Below are 18,243 nucleotides of genomic sequence, written 5' to 3'. Positions count from 1 at the left end.
GTGGAATGTATGACCTGTGCTTGATTTAAAATATCTGAATGCATGGACATACAGTATACTGTTTGCAGATGTATGTAGAATGCATGACTGTGAGTAATGCATGAGTAATGTGTGACAAACCTTCTGATGGGGGATCACAGTCATAGGGGAGTCAATCCTTGCTGTTGTCATGTGAACAGGGTTGATTCGCTTTGACCTGTGATAAAATAGAGAACATAAATATTTGTAGAAAATGACAAAGGGATCACATCTTAAACAATGTATGACAAAATTCCAATGTCCAATAGTCAACTATAAACATATCATGTACAGTTTAAGACACATAATGCACCCAAGAACAAACATGTAGCAAATATTTTCAGTTTTCCTGGTCTCACATTTTTTCCTGGTCTCAACACTGACACAATAACAACGCAATTATGAATGCCATCTACAGTTTTTGTTGCTGCTATCAGAAAAATGCTTTTGTCCAAACATACTTTGTTCCAAATTGAACCTTTTCAAAAGAAAAAATGTATAACATCACAAGCCTTGTACACAAAGGGGGAAACATTTTTTAAAGAACACACATGTTGAAAATTTGTGCAAAATGAAAACCACAAAGACAAATGACAATGTGCTTTCTTTCTCGTAAAAGTAAGAGAAGTCCTTGAAACATCACAGTAGAGGTTGACAACAAAGTAGAGAACGTATCTGACAACTGTTACAGTGTATCTCTCCCTACATGTCCACTTTTATATCAACAATCCTTGCAGAGGGAACTCTGGGATCTATTAAGATTGTTAAAGTAAAGTAAAGATGGTCCAGTGTAATCCCTGCAGGTATGCACAGAGAGGGGAAATGAAGGTGAACACACATTTTGGGGGATTTTGCTCATGATAAAGTGAACTAAAAGCAAACATGACTTAAGCACTAAGATACATCAAAATTTACAGCTTGCACTGGAGAGATCAATGATGTTTTTAAACTCAAAAACTTCAAGGATCTCACGGATGAATGCTTGCAGACATGGTTTATGAGGGAGGTGCGCTAACCCAGGCGTGGCTCTCCCTAACACAACACAGAAAACTTCTGTACTGATCTGTTGATATTGATATTTATACAACATGCCCAGAAGATATCTTTCAAGCCACACTGTTGATTAGTTGATCAATTTAACCCACAAGGGCCTCAAATTTGATGTTGTTCACATATACTGTAAAGCTGTTCACATGACCTTTTAAATGTGGCCCATACCCATATGTGTCTAAACAGCCAATGTAACGCATAAAAAGCCTGTCATGTTCATCATAACACCATCAACACATTTCATAATTTAATATGATACCATATTTTGTTACATGAATAAGACATTAGATCTTTACATTAGCATCAGAACCTTAACATTTTAGTTTCTTTTTATAATGTTTATTTATTTATTTATTTAACCTTTGTTTAACCAGATAAAATCAGTTAAGAACAAGTTCTCATTTACAACTGTTCAAAGCAAGTGAAACAACAACATTTGGCATCAACATATATTCTGTATATACAAGAGAGGAACTGTCAGGGCCCTCTAGGCCTTCAGAGAGGGCCTAAACTATTGTAAAAATCAGGAATCTTTCCACCTAACGCTTTCAGCTCTGTGATTGGTGGTCCAGCTGTGAAATTCTAGAGGGCCAAGCAGTGGGTCCCTCTAAGTTTGTGACACATTCCACCTTCTGTGGGGAACACAATCGTAAAAAAAGAAACGCTGATAGACTAGCTATAGCGCTATCCGCTATGGAAACCACAAGCAACATTAATGAGGAGGACATCGTTGCTAATTTATTATCCACGCCATTTCAAGATGAACTTTTAAAGAAACGTTGGAGCTAATCGGCAAAGGAAGACCTACATCAGAGCTTAATTTGTTGCAGAAAGCCAAAGCTTTTTAAAGCATTTCAACAACAGCAATCAAGGGATACCCCTGAATGACAGCATCAACCAAGAAGCTAAAGCTTTAGTTGAGAAAGCAGAATCACTGGTCAGTCCATACATTTTCTAAGTTAGAGACCATGCAAATTTGCTGTAATTCTGCATAATAGTTACATTTTTTCCAAATTATAAATTTAATACAGTCTGTTACATACATTTAAATGGCTGCTGTGCCAGTCTAATGATATGATTTATTATCAACATATGCGGAAGTGTCTGTTGCTAATGTGCTATGGTCGGAGCGCTGTCATGATTCATTGGCTTACATTCAATTTTATTGGCTTTGTGGCCAGTTGTCACCATATTCCGCTGATATGACACACCAATTGTGTGATGGTGCAATTTTGTGTAATGATGATTTGATGATTTGAAAAATCAGATCCATATTAGAATAAGAAAGTGATCTGGATCAATTGCAGAGTGAACGTAGCCTTGTTTATTGCTATGTTTTGTCAGTGCTGGGCAGGCTGGAAAATGGATCAATGGACACTCGCCAGAGGTCCTAAAAGCTAGAGCTACATAATGCATAATACATTGTCTGTTTTGAAGAGCTTTTGAAATGTGTGGAAGCTTAGCTATATGAAGCTTGTCTAATAATGTTGGCAACATGTAACATGATGACTCAGCAGGTAGTCTGATCTGATAAGGCCAGTGAGTTGTCAGAATGTGTCATACTCTTTATATCTTCCTTTTTGACTATCAGGAAACATGAAAGAAATAAAATCACATAACCTTTCCCTTGATAAAAACATACACAGCTCATGATCAGCAGTGCATGTTTTTATCCAAGGAAAGGTTATGTGTTTTTATTGCCTTCATGTTTCCTGTTAGTCAAAAAAGAAGATTTAAAAGAAGATATATATACATGACCTTTCCCTTGATGAAAACATACACAACTCATCAGAGCTCACACACAATCTCAGTCACATATGTTTGTGATAGATTGAACCTGCAGTCTGTTTGCGGTTCATAAAAGTGAATTGATTGATTGACCACATTTAACAGTGAAGGCCTGCTTTTATTACACTGCAGTGAATGAGACCCGCAAACATCTGCATTCGATGTAATTATTTAAATTAATAATTTGGCTGTAGCAACAGAATCGCACAAGTGGATAAGAAAAAACTATGCTGTCAGTGAAGATACTGATACGAGCTTATGGCCGCCAAGACAGATGAAATATCAGTGTGGAACAGTGTAAACATGGCAGATCATCTCAAATGGGAATCATGATGTTATCCCAGAGCAAAATGTCCTGGTGTCAATTTAATCAGGATGGACAATTCTATCCAACAGGGATGGTTCTATTCTATTCGGTTCTGTTCTATTCTATTCTATTCTATTCTATTCTATTTTCTATTCTATTCTACAAACTCTAAATGTTACTTATGCCATACAGAGTATTACATTTTCCATTACTGCCACATCCTTCTTTGAGTGTCATCATTCAAACCTTTGGACAATTCCCCTATACATTTTATGGTTTCAGATGTTTTATGGCAAGTAGTATGACGCAAAAATGCATCAGCAAGTAATGACATTTTTTTAATTCAGAAGTTCAAATGTTCTACCGTTCACGGTTTGATCAGTGAGATTTAAGATCAAAAAGATGGTCAAAAAGATAGTAAAAACCTAATTTTACAAAATATTTCTATTTTATAAGTGTATAACTGTTTTCAACATTGATAATAATAAGAAATGTTTCTTGAGCAACAAATCAGCATATTAGAATGGTTTCTGAATGATCATGACACTGAAGACTTAAGTAATTCAGCTTTGCTATAACAGGAATACATTTTAAAATTTAAAATATATTTAAATAGAAATGTCATTTTTTAATTGCAATATATTTCATAATCTTACTGTTTTTACTGTACTTTTTCAAACTTTTGAACGGTAGTGTACATCAAAGCAAATTTGTATGCTTACACACACACACACACACACACACACACATACACACCTCCAAAACACTAATAATTCACTGTACCTTTGCATGGTGAGGGCCAGATTGAAGTTGGCAGACTTGATCTTGTTTTGGGCCTCCAGGTGTGTCATCCCCTCTGTGCTGACCCCATCAATGGCCACGATGATGTCACCCTGAATCAGGTTACCGGAGGCGGCCTTGCTCCCTGGTGTAATCTGCAAAAAAACAAACAAATAAGCCTTTAAATGAAATACAGGTCAACACCTCTGCAAACACAAAACTTGGGCAAGATAGTCATTTGTTTTTTTATTTGCCTGCCTCCCTATGGTATTGATAATGTACGTTGATGTATGTATAAAGGTGAATAAATAATACTTGCTTGATACCCTCTCAATAAAATCAGTGGAGGATAAAAACACATATATTCTGAATCCATGACAGCTGGGTACACAAAGAGATCTCAAGCACACATTTGGCATTCTGCATGCTTAGCGCTACAACAGATAATGTGTTCCTCTTGCTAAAAATATAACTGTGACTGCAGAATAAAGTTGCTCTTAGTCTACAGACCCTAAGTCAATCTGAGGAAATGTGTATGAACATAATGTGAATGAAGAACATGTCCGGGTCATATACCACATGTTTCTGACAGGCTTTGTGAGATTTCTTAATACCTTTGTATCTTCTATTGAACTTATAGTTATATAGAAATTATTTATACACACTACTGTTCAAAAGTTTGGGGTCAGTAAGTTTTTTTTTTAAAGAAATTAATACTTTTATTCAGTAAGGATGTATTAAATTGATCAAACGTTACAGTAAAGACTTATAATGTTACAAAATATTTAAATTTCAAAATAAATGCTGTTCTTTTGAACCTTCTATTCATCAAAGAATCCTGAAAAAAATGTATCATGATTTCCACAAATCTTTTTTGAACATTTCGTGAGAATTTCACACAGGACAACAAAACACTCATTATTGGACACTTTATTGCTGAAAAACTAATTTCTACAATGGAACTACAATGGTAGCGTACTGTATGCTAGTAATGGAAAATGGATCAATTCTGTTCCTCCAGAGCATGTTGAGGACCACCATTTGTGATTCTGTGATACTGATACAGGAAACCTGCAGATTGCACAGATGGGTGACACTGTCTCATCTCTGTGTCATATATCAAGATTTAGAGTCTGTTTCTTTTATTGTAAATCTGGCGAGGTTTCAGCTGCGTGTTTTGAGCCAGAAGCATCTTCTTAGCCAAAGTCTCACTGTGCATGGCTGTGCAGAGCTGTCTAATTTACAGAAAGCTGACGTGAATGCAAAATGAATAAAGCTGATTTCAGTTGTGTGCATGTTTCTCTCTAATCTCTTCAGGCTAGATGAGGAATTTTTGACACTGTGTTATGTTTTGCTCCCTGAGGGACTATTCCTAAAACTCCCATTGAGGAAAAACTGAAGAGCTCTCTGTGTGAGTGTATTTTTGCATCTGTTTTGATTTTAAATAAAAAAAATAAAAATAAAAACCCTGAATGCATGCACATCTGAGCCAAGGATTTGGTTTCAAAAGTGCCAAGACTGCAAAGCCTATTTCAATAGCCTGAGAAGTAGACCAGCCATAAACAAAGAAGTGTCTGAAATAGCATCAGGACACATGCAAACTCATTCTGAGAAAGTTAGTTTGGTGTTATTATATGACAACAGATAATTGGCAGTGTTTTTTGTCCAAAGTCAATGGTAACCAAAACAGAACATTCTTCAAAATATCTTCTTTTGTGCTTCACAGAAGAATGAAAGTCATTCAGTTTTGGAATGACATCAGGGTAAGTAAATGATTTTTGGGTGCACTTTCCCTTTAAATGCTTCACTCTAAGCCACAATAATAGAGCAATCAAATCAACTTATTCCATGGCTCACCTCTGCTAGTTCAGTATATGATTTTCAATGATCTAGATCAGTGTAAGACATTGATCAGTGTCTGCTATTTGTCTCACATTAATTACTGGGTGCCTAGATTGAACCTTGGACAAACCAGCAAAGGGTCCAGAAGGAATATCAGACTTACAGATGGAGAGGAGCAGTAGAGCAGGTGAAACAACATGATTATGCACTATGTGGATACAATGTATGATGCAATGAAAATACTGTTGAGACAAAACTTAGAGGCACTTATAAAATCCCATTATATATCAGTTAGTTCCACTTCTCTAATTTGATTGGTCAAACATATAGGTACATATTAACTTGGCAAATTTTGTCTGTAATTAAAATTAGTCAATATTTGGCGCGGCAAGTTAGGCAAAGTGACCATACAAATTAAGCTGTGTGAATGAGTAATTTCTCCCACAGTGGTTTCGACAAGTACTTTTAAATAATAAATTCATGAAATTCACTTTTTGAAGTTGCATTCAAAATCCACTTGGTTTAGCAATCTGTGAGGTGTGCAAATGGGCATGAATGCTTTTGTTTCTTAAAGTGCTGTCAAAGATCCATAGACTATTGTCAATAGTGTAACAATGTATGTACAGCTAACCTGAAGCCACTTTCGAATCAATCAGCTTTCTGTTGGTCAACGCAGTAAATCCATGTAACCAACTTGAACCCGCTGCGAGATCTGCGTGGTGAAATCTTTCACCCTCAAGCTAAATTTCTGATCGCATGGGATGCTGGTTGCTGGTCACTAGCATTTTGCTTGAGAAAAGCATGACTATGCTGCTCCACCAGCTAGACAGCTCTAACCAACATGGAATTCATGCTAGAGAACCGGCCCTCATTCTGGTACATCAAAGACAAGGCATAATAACATAGGGATCAACTAATAATCAAAGATATCTATTTAATAGCGTAAAGCTGATAATTATTAGACAAACACAAAATGTTTGACTGCACCCCTTGAGTGTTTGCTTATCAAGTATTTTGGTTTGATTTTAATTTGATTATGCTTTCAACTCTCAATAAGAGTGTAGAACTCTTTGCTGAGTTTATCTTATTTTATCATGTTTATCCATTATTTTACACAATAATCAAAAAAATGTGGATTCAAACTGCAGATTCAATCTGGGTTTGATAATCAGTCGGTGTCTCATAAAACAGTGCCATTGTTAGAGGAATGCCTTGCAGTGTGTGGCTACTGTGTGTAATACCTTTTAAAATGTATCGGTATGTGACAGCTGTGTTTCCACTATTGTGGTCACGTCTACACTGTGGATGAGCTTAACATGATCAGTGCAATCTGACACCTGGATGGACTATATATCCAGGCACTTCACACAAGCTCATGAGCAAATATGACAGATTGTAGTTGCCCTTCTTGCAGAATGCATGGCACAGTATTTGATACTCTTTTTCTCAAAATAATTAACCTACTCAAGTTCAACTGAAGAGCTCTTATACTCTGGCACAAATTCACAAATAACTGAAGTCTGTCGTGTTTGCTTACTGAGGTACAGGCCTGTAAGAATAAGCCACACTAGGTTTAGCAACAACAACAAAAAAAAATCTCGATATGTCCATCCAACCTTTGGTTAAATCGAGGTTGGAATGAACATGCTTGCAGTTAGATGGCTGTGATACGTCCAAAATAGCTTTAAATGACAGGCTTCTTCCTCCTTCCTTCAAAAACAAATGTTCTGTACTTATAACTACCCACATTGGGTAGCAATTGCAGTCTTTTTCCTGCTTGACAGCTGCTCTAATTGTGTCTGTGTAAATGGGTGCTAGCCACTAGAGTGTTGCGGTTGTTTTAAGAGTTGTCTTCCTCTATAAATGTCAAGTCTAATTGCCTCATCTAGCAAGGGGAGTGTCCTGTCACCTTTAGAAAGGCCACTGTGATGGTAGTGTTCATGTGCATCCCCATAAAGTGACTTCTGACCTGTACTCCAAATTAAATGGAAAAAAAGTAAGTCATTTAGGTTTGGAATTATATGAAGGTGAGTAAATGATGACAGAATTTTCATTTCTGGGTTTACAACCCCTTTAAGGCTTCATTAAATTATGCTGAATATTAGGTAAAATCGTATAAAACATTAATGTCAGAAAAAAACATGGATAAAGATATTTTGCAAAAACATTTCTAATTCAGATTTACATGTTTTAAGGAATGCATGATACTGTTGCTTTGTGCTGGGGTTAGCAAAACTAATGGCAGAAGGAAAAGGAAGGGATCATGGAAAAACAAAGGCTTTGAGAGACTGGGGGTGGATTACCAGGCCTGGCACACAAAACATGCATTAACTCCCCATTCTCAGCTCATTCCAATTGATGCCTGGATGAATGAGTGGCTGATATGTCAGCTCAAATCTCCTGCGCACTCACAATAGCACAAAGGAGCTGTTCTGTGGGTCAAGTGAATCACAGGAGGGAAGTAGGACTCAGAGAAATCTACAGAGAGAAATTTGATGGCTGATTGGATGGACAGATCGGCTGTCCATCAAAATAAGTCAACATGAAATCAAAATACATCCAATATACTTTCTTAAAAAAAATTCCTGGTCTTGGGCATGATTGCTATGCATCATTCCAGTGCAAAATATGATTGTAATCTTTCCACTTTGCATGATCTATTCAACCCCTTATGGATAAAATCAAGATAATTGATTAAATCCCACCATTTTTTTTCTTTCTCAGGGAATATCATATTTCAATCATATGCTGATTTGCTGCTCAAGAAACATTTCTTATTAATACCAATGTTGAACACAGTTGTGCTGCTTAATATTTTTGTGGAAACCACAATAAAAAAGGATTCTTTGATGGATAGCATTTTGATGGATAAAATAGCATTAAAAGAACAGCATTTATTTCAAATAAAATCTTTTGTAACATAAATGTCTTCACTGTCACTTTTGATCAATTTAATGCATCATTGTAGAATAGAATTATTCTTATTATTCTATCTATATCTTACTGACCCCACATTTAATGGTAGTGTACATCAAATTACTGTGCTGAAATTACTTCATTGTAACAGCTTTCAACATGTTTCTTTTCTGTGTGTTCCATAGAAGAAGGAAAAAAATAATATATATATATATATATATATATATATATATCTTTTTTTTCCGGGTATGTAAAGTATGAGGATGAAACCAGTCCTTTAAGGCAAGCTTTGAATTAGTATCCTTGTTCTCTGCAGATTCTAAGTGAACACACTAAGATCTACACCAGTCATATTTTGAATTGACAGTCATGTTGTGTCAACATCTGAAATGGTGAAGACTTGATCAGTTACATAAGACTAAAGTAGCAATACTTACTCATGATTGAAGCCTGAGTACTTAACCAGATGGCCTCATTTATGCTAACAAGACCGAAAAGAATCCGACACCATATGAATGCAATGCGACATGATCCTCCCCTGCTGTAGCACCCCTCATATAAGAGCCTCATATAAACCTGCCCGACAGCAAATGAATAAAACACATGTGAAAAAGAGCAAGATTTCAATCACAGCACATCAAAGCCAACCTGATGAGTTATCAGAGAACAAGCTTTGGTTAAAAAAAAAACACATTTCTGTATTGCTGGAAGAAAGCATGTAGTTTTGGTGGATGCTGGTATTTAACAGTCTTCTTCAGCACGACTGACTTGACCTTCAGAAGCCATCTAAAAACAGCTCTGCCTGTCAGCAGCACCAGCTTCAGGCTCTTACGGCACACACCAGGACTGGGTACTTGCTTGCCTACTGGTTTGGGACTATCTGAGAGAGACTATTATATATTAACATTATTTACACCACTATTAAGAATCACACAACTTTCTACTGACTCATTTTCAAACTTCATAGAGCGTTTTGAGTATTTTTGTTTCCTGACTTAATACATAGTTTTTTTAATCGCATTCTTTATGACGTGTATACAAACAGTATAGAACAGTGAACAGAACAGAATGACAGCAAGTCCTAACCTGGTCTGATATTTACAGCGACAAGCAATTTGTCTGTCAACAATGAACACAAAACTAATGTGCGAAGCGACACAACCTCAGTTTGTAATAAGATATTTGATGTTTAATGTACAGTTTTGTGGAGTGTGATTTTGAACCAAGGATATTTCACAGAAACAGAAATCAAATAAACAAAACATTGTTGCAGTCAAACAAATCAGAATGTTTTGCACCACATTCACTTGTTCCAACAAAAATAATTCATTCATAGCTTCATTACAGGGGTATAATCTCCAGCAATTACTGAAAATTAAAAACCTACATTATTTCTAGTATATTTTTGTTAAGAAAACATTAAATGAAACCTGTTAAATCTGTTAGTTTTTTTATGTTTTTGAAAGAAGTCTCTTAATGCTCACCAAGGCTGCATTTATTTAATCAAAAAATATTGTGAAATATTTAAATAACTGTTTTTTTATTTTAATTTTTTAAAATGGTATTTCTCCATGTGATGACAAAGCTGAATTTTCAGCATCATTAATCCAGTCCTCAATGTAACATGATCCTTCATTCTGATATGCTGATTTGCTGCTCAAAAAACATTTCTTCTTATTATCAATGATATGCTGTTTAATACTTTTGTGGAAAGCGTGATAAAAACAATTTTCAGGATACTGTGATAAATAGAAAGTTCAAAACAACAGCATTTATTTGAAATATAATCTTTTATATAATCTTTTTTTTTGCTCAATTACTTTAGATTAATTTAATGTGTCCTTCACATATTTAGTCATTTGTTCGTTTAGTTTCATTTTCATGGACTTTTAGTTCACTTTCATTATTTCCTGTTGTCTTTGTTAATGTTTCCTGCTCTCAGTTATCATGGCATTTCATTTGATCATCACACCTGTTAGTCTTTTAGTTCATTATCATTGAATACTTAAGTTCCTGTGTTTCCTCAGATCATTGTCGGCTATTGTTTGTTTGTGGACACGCTGTTACACTGTGTTCTTTTCTCAAATACCTTTGGATTGGAACTTAGACTTATCTTTGGACTCCTTAAACTGCGACACCTTGCAGAATAAAAGTATTCATTTCAAGAAAAATATCGAACTTTCGAAAGGTATATGTTGCTAAAATAAATATAAACTTTTGTAGTGGAACCAGTGAAAATACATATTATAAAACAATTTATAAATACAGTTAAATATATATTACACATGATACGTGACTAATATAGCCCCTTTTTTATGTAATCTAGCTCATGGGAACAGAGAATGCAATAATCAGCTTTAAAAAATGAAGTAGATTTGTGTTCATCTGCCAGCATAAATTTTCTTGAAGACTGACTGGAATGTACAATTTCCCTCAGCTTATTAGAGGCGTGTGGAGAGATGTCATATAAGCAGTCCAGCATTGGAAAGCCACAATGAAAATAAACACTGTTGGGAACACTCTCATCAGGGGTGTTGTGCTATTTCTAGAACTAAAAAAAAAATAAAAAAAATAAACTTTGAATGCCGTCCAAGTGAAGAGACAGCTACATGTGTGTCATTATTCCAACACACCCGTAGTGTTAATGCAGATCAAATTCAGGCCAACCATAAAACTCAATCTTCACAAGCTTTAACTGGATGCTCAGTGAATACCATGTGAATGGGAGTGAACCTTAATTTAAAACTTCCATATCTGAACACCCAAATACCACTTCACAAAGGTGAAACACTATTCCACCAGTTGGTGCTCTAAGGGACACCAAAAGAGCTTTAATAATAAGTTAATAATATGCTGTGTTATTAAAAGGCTACTGCAAGTGCCCTTCACCGGATGAGACATTCTCAAAGCACTTTGGCAGATCCTAAACAGTGCATCAATGTTGACATTTAAATGTAACTTCATTTCAGAGGCAAATATGTTTCTAATGACACCACAGTGTCAAATGAAATGTCACAGAACATTAGTATAAGCATAAGGTAATTAAGTGCTGGGTAACCCCATAACTTTCCTCTTTTATACTCGCGGTCCCAACCTCCCTCAATTCCTTTCCTTACAGAATTCAATAGGTCATAAGATGTGCTATATTGTAGATGCTACAATGGCTAAAACAAGCTTTGATTATAACCCATATTTTACATTAAAATTAAAAACCTCTCAACCGGTATTGTTTTAATGCATCTAGTGACTTAAGTTTACAAATTTTAGGATAATTTAAACAGTTGACCTTTTATAACTTCCAAAGCCATTTCTGCCATTTGCCAATGTCACTGGTCACACTTTATACAGGTGTCCTTAAATTGTTGGGTACAATGTACTTTTTCTGTTCATGTATTGCAAAATGTTTGCTGCTATTGGGGTGGAATATAAAAACACTGCTGCAATTAGTTATCACAATTTAAAATTCAACATTAGAATAACTAACAAGTGTCAAATTCAACTCAAAAACGTGTTTGTGCTGCCTTAAAAGTTAAAGGACAACTCCGGTGAAAAATGAACCTAGGGGTAATTAACACATGGTTACCGAGTCGATCTTTCCCTGGGATGCGTTTTCATGAAAATCGAATGTAAAGAGTTTTATCTCTAAAAACAGTTTGGCTTATAACGCTAGTATATGGCTCAAAATAGCCTCACACTAACACGGTAGCATAATGAGGGTCCCTACATGCAAACCGAAGCATTGAGAACTTTGTAAGTGTACAGACAGTTTAATAAGAATATACTTTATAAAGACAGTACATTACGCGTTTACAGACAGGATCCATCTTGGAAAACAGTCTCAACTAATCGAGTCACGAACGCCGTGCTAAGTGAGCTTGTTGATAGGAATTACGTTTGTGAAATCTAACGTAGCACGGCGTTCGTGACTCGATTAGTTGAGACTGTTTTCCAAGATGGATCCTGTCTGTAAACGCGTAATGTACTGTCTTTCGACAGTATATATCGATCGAGAGCTATATCAAGAAAAAAAACGCTAAATTTTAAGTTGTGTCAACTAATTGCTACTATAATTTGTACAGTGTAAAGTTAGGGACAGGTTTGGTGAGTAATTATAGATATATGATTACAGAAATTAATAACATTCAGGTATTTTTAAATACCCGAATAAGTACAACATAAAAACATGTATGTATGTACACAAAAAGTGCATTTCATACACAGTACAAAGACACTTAAAATAAAGTAGGACCCTGTTGCTTAATTACTATCTAATGCATTCTCCAGATAAAAGTATTATTTTCCTTAGCAGTTTCTTTTCATCCAAACCACCCAGAGGTATTTATATCCCTCATCTGCTGCTTTCAGTTTGAACTGAATTGCAAGTTCATGCTTTCTGTGTGCCATCTGTTACAGTCTGAGCTGCTCTCAGCCAAAAGAAATCCTCATTTCAGCACCTAGCATTGAATGAGAGCACATAAACAGGAGCATCTGCCAACATCTCACCCAATTGTATATTGTCTGTTATGCATAAAAACATTTGAAAAGTTCCTACACTTCAAAACACTGTCAAATTAAGTATGTAAACAAAACCAACATACTTCTCATCAGTCTGGAATACTGATTGATTTCAAAATAGAAGTATAGTTTTAAATAAACAAAATAAAAAAGAAATGTGGGATCTGCATAAAATCATATATCATCTTACCTTAAGCTTTAAACTTATTCTTAATAATTATGTGAGACCAAACAAGCCCCTCCCACTCTCCGATATCCCATGACACAGCCACCACAGCGCTCTGCAGAGCAGACGAGCAGCATCCACGTCTCACAGACCTGGTGACAGCCAGACGATCGTGTATGCGCTAAATTTCGGCACTGTTTGTCTTCGCTGTGAAATTATACCACTATTAAAACATCTCAATACAGCCAGCCGAACTTAGGCAATAGCCCTCCATTAGGCTTCATAACAAACAAGCTAGTCTGCTGTTGACGAAAAATAACGTCATGCAAGTTCGGAAATGCCACCAAAAATGCACCCAAACTTTCAATATATGAATTGCCCTTGTATGAGTTCTTGTATTTTGTGATAACACAATATAGTTTTCATAGACTCACAATCAGGTGAGTCAATGATTCAATGACCCATTCATAAAGTCAGTGGACATGAATGAATTAGCCAGTTTGAATGAATCGGTTGAATGAATAATTATATGATTCACTTATCACCCCCATTTAGATAAATGGTATTTAAATGATAATGATACTCATTTCATTTAATTGGTATAACAACAGCCCCATAGTGTGTAAAAGATGATCAACAATATGTAACTTTACTTTTTAATAATAAATAATTATAAGAGGGGTGCCTTTTTTTTTTTACTTGAGTGCCTGCCCTCCCAAAATGTCTGTGCACGGCCCTGTTGCATTATAATATGCTTATTTTCTTCTTATTATCAATATTGAAAACAGTTGTGCTGCTAAATATTTACATGCTGTTGATCATTTAATGCATCACCCATATTTTATATTATTCAAAAAAACATATATATCTAATTATTCCTCACTCTCAGTCTCAACAGCCCAGAAGCAGCAACAGGTCAAATACAGTATCGCATGTGTTAACATTCAGAGCAAAGTCTCCGGGACTGAACTGGAATCCTCACTGGCTGATCAGTAAATAGCAACCAGGCTGTCTGTCTCCTGTGGGCTGGCGAATAACATTCATCCTCTTAAGTTACACGAATCCTCCTCAGACCCACTAATGTGATACTCACAGCAGATCTACGTCTTGATTCAAATACAGAATAACCGAGCACGTCTTGCCTCCTTTACAGCAGGCCACCACACCTGTGTGGTGCTTTTATAGAAAAGCCCCCCTGTTGAGCCACCCGACAGCCAGAACAAAAGTAAGTATTAGGTCCCACCTGTCACTCTACAGTCACTGACTAGGCCCTGTGCTACTGGTCTTTGTAGGGAAGACAAACAGACCTGCCACACACCTCTTGATTTAGATATTCTTAGAAACTAGTACAGTGAGGCCAAATAGCTGTCAAATTCTGCAAATAAAAGGCCTAGAAAAACATCAGAAGATTCCAATGTGCATTAGGATATTGTCAAGGGTGTTTACGTCACTGTAACATGACTAATTCGGTGGGCCAGCTAGGATAGTGTACCAAACAGACATTCTTCCTGACCGCAGGCTATGTTGGCAGAGGTGACAAAATGGCAGTGCATCATCTCTCTATGGCGTGTATTGCCACCGTTTGACCGCTCAAATCACTGTCTGACATTTTTTACACAAGAGGATCTATTTTTTCAAGACCCTTGAATGCCAGCAACATACTGGGCCAGTGAATCTGTCCTCACTAGACATCTGAGAATAGGAAGGTGCATATGTTCACACAAATCACACAGATAACCGATAAATTCATGGTCAAACGCAGGTCAAATGTTCTCTGGGCTGTCGTTATCCTTTCGGCGAGTAGAATGTTTCTACTAGATCTACACTTTTGCAGAGATATAATTGTTACAGTAATATGATGACATCTCGCCCTTCTGTGATATTTGACCTTCCTTTCTCACACCACTCCCAAAATAAAGCCCTTAAAACACCCTTTTGAACTCATTCATGCTGAATTCCTGTACAGTTTCACAGAACTAGATGTTTAAGAAAAGCATTAGTCATCAGGCTTCATGTTACACGCAAGAATAACAGCGGAACGAGGATAAATCGATTTGAGTGTAATGAACTGAATGCACACACTACAATCAATACTGTACATCTACACTGTAAATATGGATTTACATGGTGGTCTTACGAGGTTCCCCAATAAAGCAGCATTGCAGAAAGAATATAAAATCAATAATGAAAAGCAGTTCACAATATCCAATCGCATCAAAAGACAAACTTCACACCAAGACACTTCTTTATAGCGCTAAGCAGACATGCCCTATGCAAGTTTCCAAATCAAGTAGCATCATATAATATAATATAGAAGAAGCATATTCATTATCATTATATGATGAATAATATAACCAACATAACAAACAATTCTGGATCAGCAACAGATCAGCACAAGATCAAGTACCAAGATAACAATGAATGAACAAAGGAACTACAAAATCATCAATTCATATTGTAGTAAATATATGAATATTATGATGGATCATATTTTAAATCTTATAACAAGAGAGTGAATTGGGTTTGGAATGTCTAAACTGACAAGGAATTAAACTGAATTCATATTGGAGTGAAATGCTTAAAGCTCTTATTCAGACAATACTTGTGAAAACATCAATACAATCTATTAGACTCATCGATACAGATTCAGATATGAGTAAACAGTGCTGAACTAATGAATTTCTGTCTTTTTGGCCAGGATTTTGGGGTCTTACCCTAGAAACGGTGAGGGGCATGTTGAAGTCCTTGCCTCCTTGCAAACGGAAGCCCCAAGGTGAAGGTCCAGCGAGTGACACGTTGTAAGAAGTCATTGTTCAAAAAAGCCTGTGTATTGTTTAAGCAGCAAAATTTCTCCAAACGGATGGGGAAAATGGATTTGGGAGGGGGCGGGGCACGTGCCAAACAGCCTCTGAAAGAAGAAGAAGAAGAAGGTAACACTCACACCTCTCCAAAAAAACGTCAAAAAACTGCAGGCCAAAAGGGTCAAAGTAACAGCGTAAAACAATTAATTCAGGCCCACCCGAATACACTGCAAACTAACTGGAGCAACAGAGAAGAGCTATGAGCCAGAGGAAGAGGATTCTTGCCTACTCGGATGAGCTGGACAGACAGCCTAAGAATAGCTGCCCCTCTGCCGACACCGATAGCACTATGGCATTGGGGGGATGGGGGAGGAAGGGGTACTTATATGGCATGTAAGGGGACACCCAGAATGCCAGGCCTCCAATGATTCACAGGGCTAATATAGTCCTCTCTTAGGCTAAAAGATTTTTCTAGACTCCTTTCTTCTAGGGTGCCTCATCTGAATCATGCACAGGGACCTGGGATAGTGATTATATGAAAACTGAATTCATAATCATGTGTTTTTGGTAAAGAGTCCAAGTGCAACCTGGCTGATTCTGAAAAAGGGTTAGCAAAAGGTTAGAGTTAATTGGCTTCCCCTATGGACACAAACAAGCTTATATCATGCATTCACAATGCATTCTTGGATTGAATTGTCACCTGTTTAAATTAAGTGTCTATTAATTTTATCACTACTGTTTAGAATTCTTTAAAGAAATTAATATTCTTTATTAATGTAAAATGTATTCAATTTCTTTAAAAGTGAAAGTATAAACATTTATAATGTTCATTTAAAATGTTTCTATTTCAAATACATGCTGTTGTTTTGAACTTTCTAATATAAGAATATTGGAAAAAATAATGCATCACAGTTTTAATAAAAATATTAAGCAGCACAACTGTTTTCAACATTGATAATAATAATAAATGTTTTTATTTTGAGTACCAAATCAGCATATTAGAATGATTTCTAAAGGATCATGTGACAGTGAAGACTGGAGTGGCTGCTGAAAATTCAGCTTTGCCATTACAGGAATAAATTACATTTTAAATATATAAAACAGAAAATGATTATTTGGAATTGTAAAAATATTTCACAATATATTACTGATTTTACTGTGTTTTTATTCATATAAATGCAGCCTTGGTAAGCATAAGAGACTTCTTTCAAAGACATTTAAAAAATCTTACCGAACCCAGAGTTTTAACTTCATTAATATCTTGACATTATTAATTATTAATATAGGAGGTAATATTCTCTTCTTATTTATTTCTTTATTGCAAACACAAACCTTGAATGGCATCTGAGATAATGTTATCCCAAACATCCAGAGGCATCTGGAGGTGTTTTTAATGAGCAGATTTAGACAAAGAACAAGTGGCAGTGAGAAAAGCCTGATATGCTCTTATTGCCCACAGAGAACCGAGATAAGAGGAACTCTCGTGCACCAGCACTCTCTCCTGCCATCACAAGGTCCACACTGAGACATCAGAGAGAAGATAATCACTGAGGACCTGCCTGTTCGCCCTGCCTAATTTGGGAGACCTCTAGTTAGCAGCTAAGTTTAGCCCTCTTTGTCAATGGAAGAATTTGAAGTAATACTGTACATGAATGTTCAACAATCAGGCCTTCATAGGCAGAGAACAAGCATGCAAACCCTGGACAGTGTGTGACAATTGATTACTTTGATACAGTGCTTGTCATTATGATGTCTTGACAAAGACAATACTATTTATTGTAAAAACCTGTATTAGGGTTTTTAGGACTTTTCTGATTCAATTTGATTTTCTGATTCAATCTTATTAGATCTATGGTTTTCCCGTAATGGGCCAAAATGACATAAAATGTGTGACTGTAGAAACTCTTCAGACACCAAACTTTCAAAGAGCTTTAGCCTGTCTGTCCGTTTATCTTATTTGTCTATCTGTCTGTGTATCTTTCTTTCTTATCTGTCTGTCAGTCTACCAATCTATAAATGTAGATATATGTACACAGATAAATTATGTAAGTATCACATAT

At 36.0% G+C, this 18,243-nt stretch overlaps 1 protein-coding gene across 5 annotated transcripts in view; it reads right to left on the bottom strand.

Annotated features, from left to right (window-relative positions):
* Window positions 1–18,243, bottom strand: part of ldb3a (LIM domain binding 3a) — a 42,610-nt gene that overhangs the window by 23,561 nt on the left and 806 nt on the right. For 3 of the 5 annotated variants that reach the window (XM_084092203.1, XM_084092207.1, XM_084092206.1), the window contains exons 1-4: window positions 16,402–16,540; window positions 16,097–16,290; window positions 3,947–4,098; window positions 121–196 (exon numbers count right to left, since the gene is read on the bottom strand). In XM_084092203.1, the coding sequence (XP_083948329.1) occupies window positions 121–196; window positions 3,947–4,098; window positions 16,097–16,192 (324 nt within the window). In that variant the 5' untranslated portion in view covers window positions 16,193–16,290; window positions 16,402–16,540. Of the gene's footprint in view, window positions 1–120; window positions 197–3,946; window positions 4,099–16,096; window positions 16,291–16,401; window positions 16,582–18,243 lie in introns of those variants that run through there. The other 2 variants (XM_084092205.1, XM_084092204.1) reach the window with 2 other exon arrangements.

The sequence above is a fragment of the Abramis brama genome, assembly GCF_963993115.1.
Source record: "Abramis brama genome assembly, chromosome: 19".
Taxonomy (NCBI): Eukaryota; Metazoa; Chordata; class Actinopteri; order Cypriniformes; family Leuciscidae; genus Abramis; species Abramis brama.
Note: the sequence above shows the minus strand (reverse complement) of the source record. Positions and strands in the feature narration are given on the sequence as shown.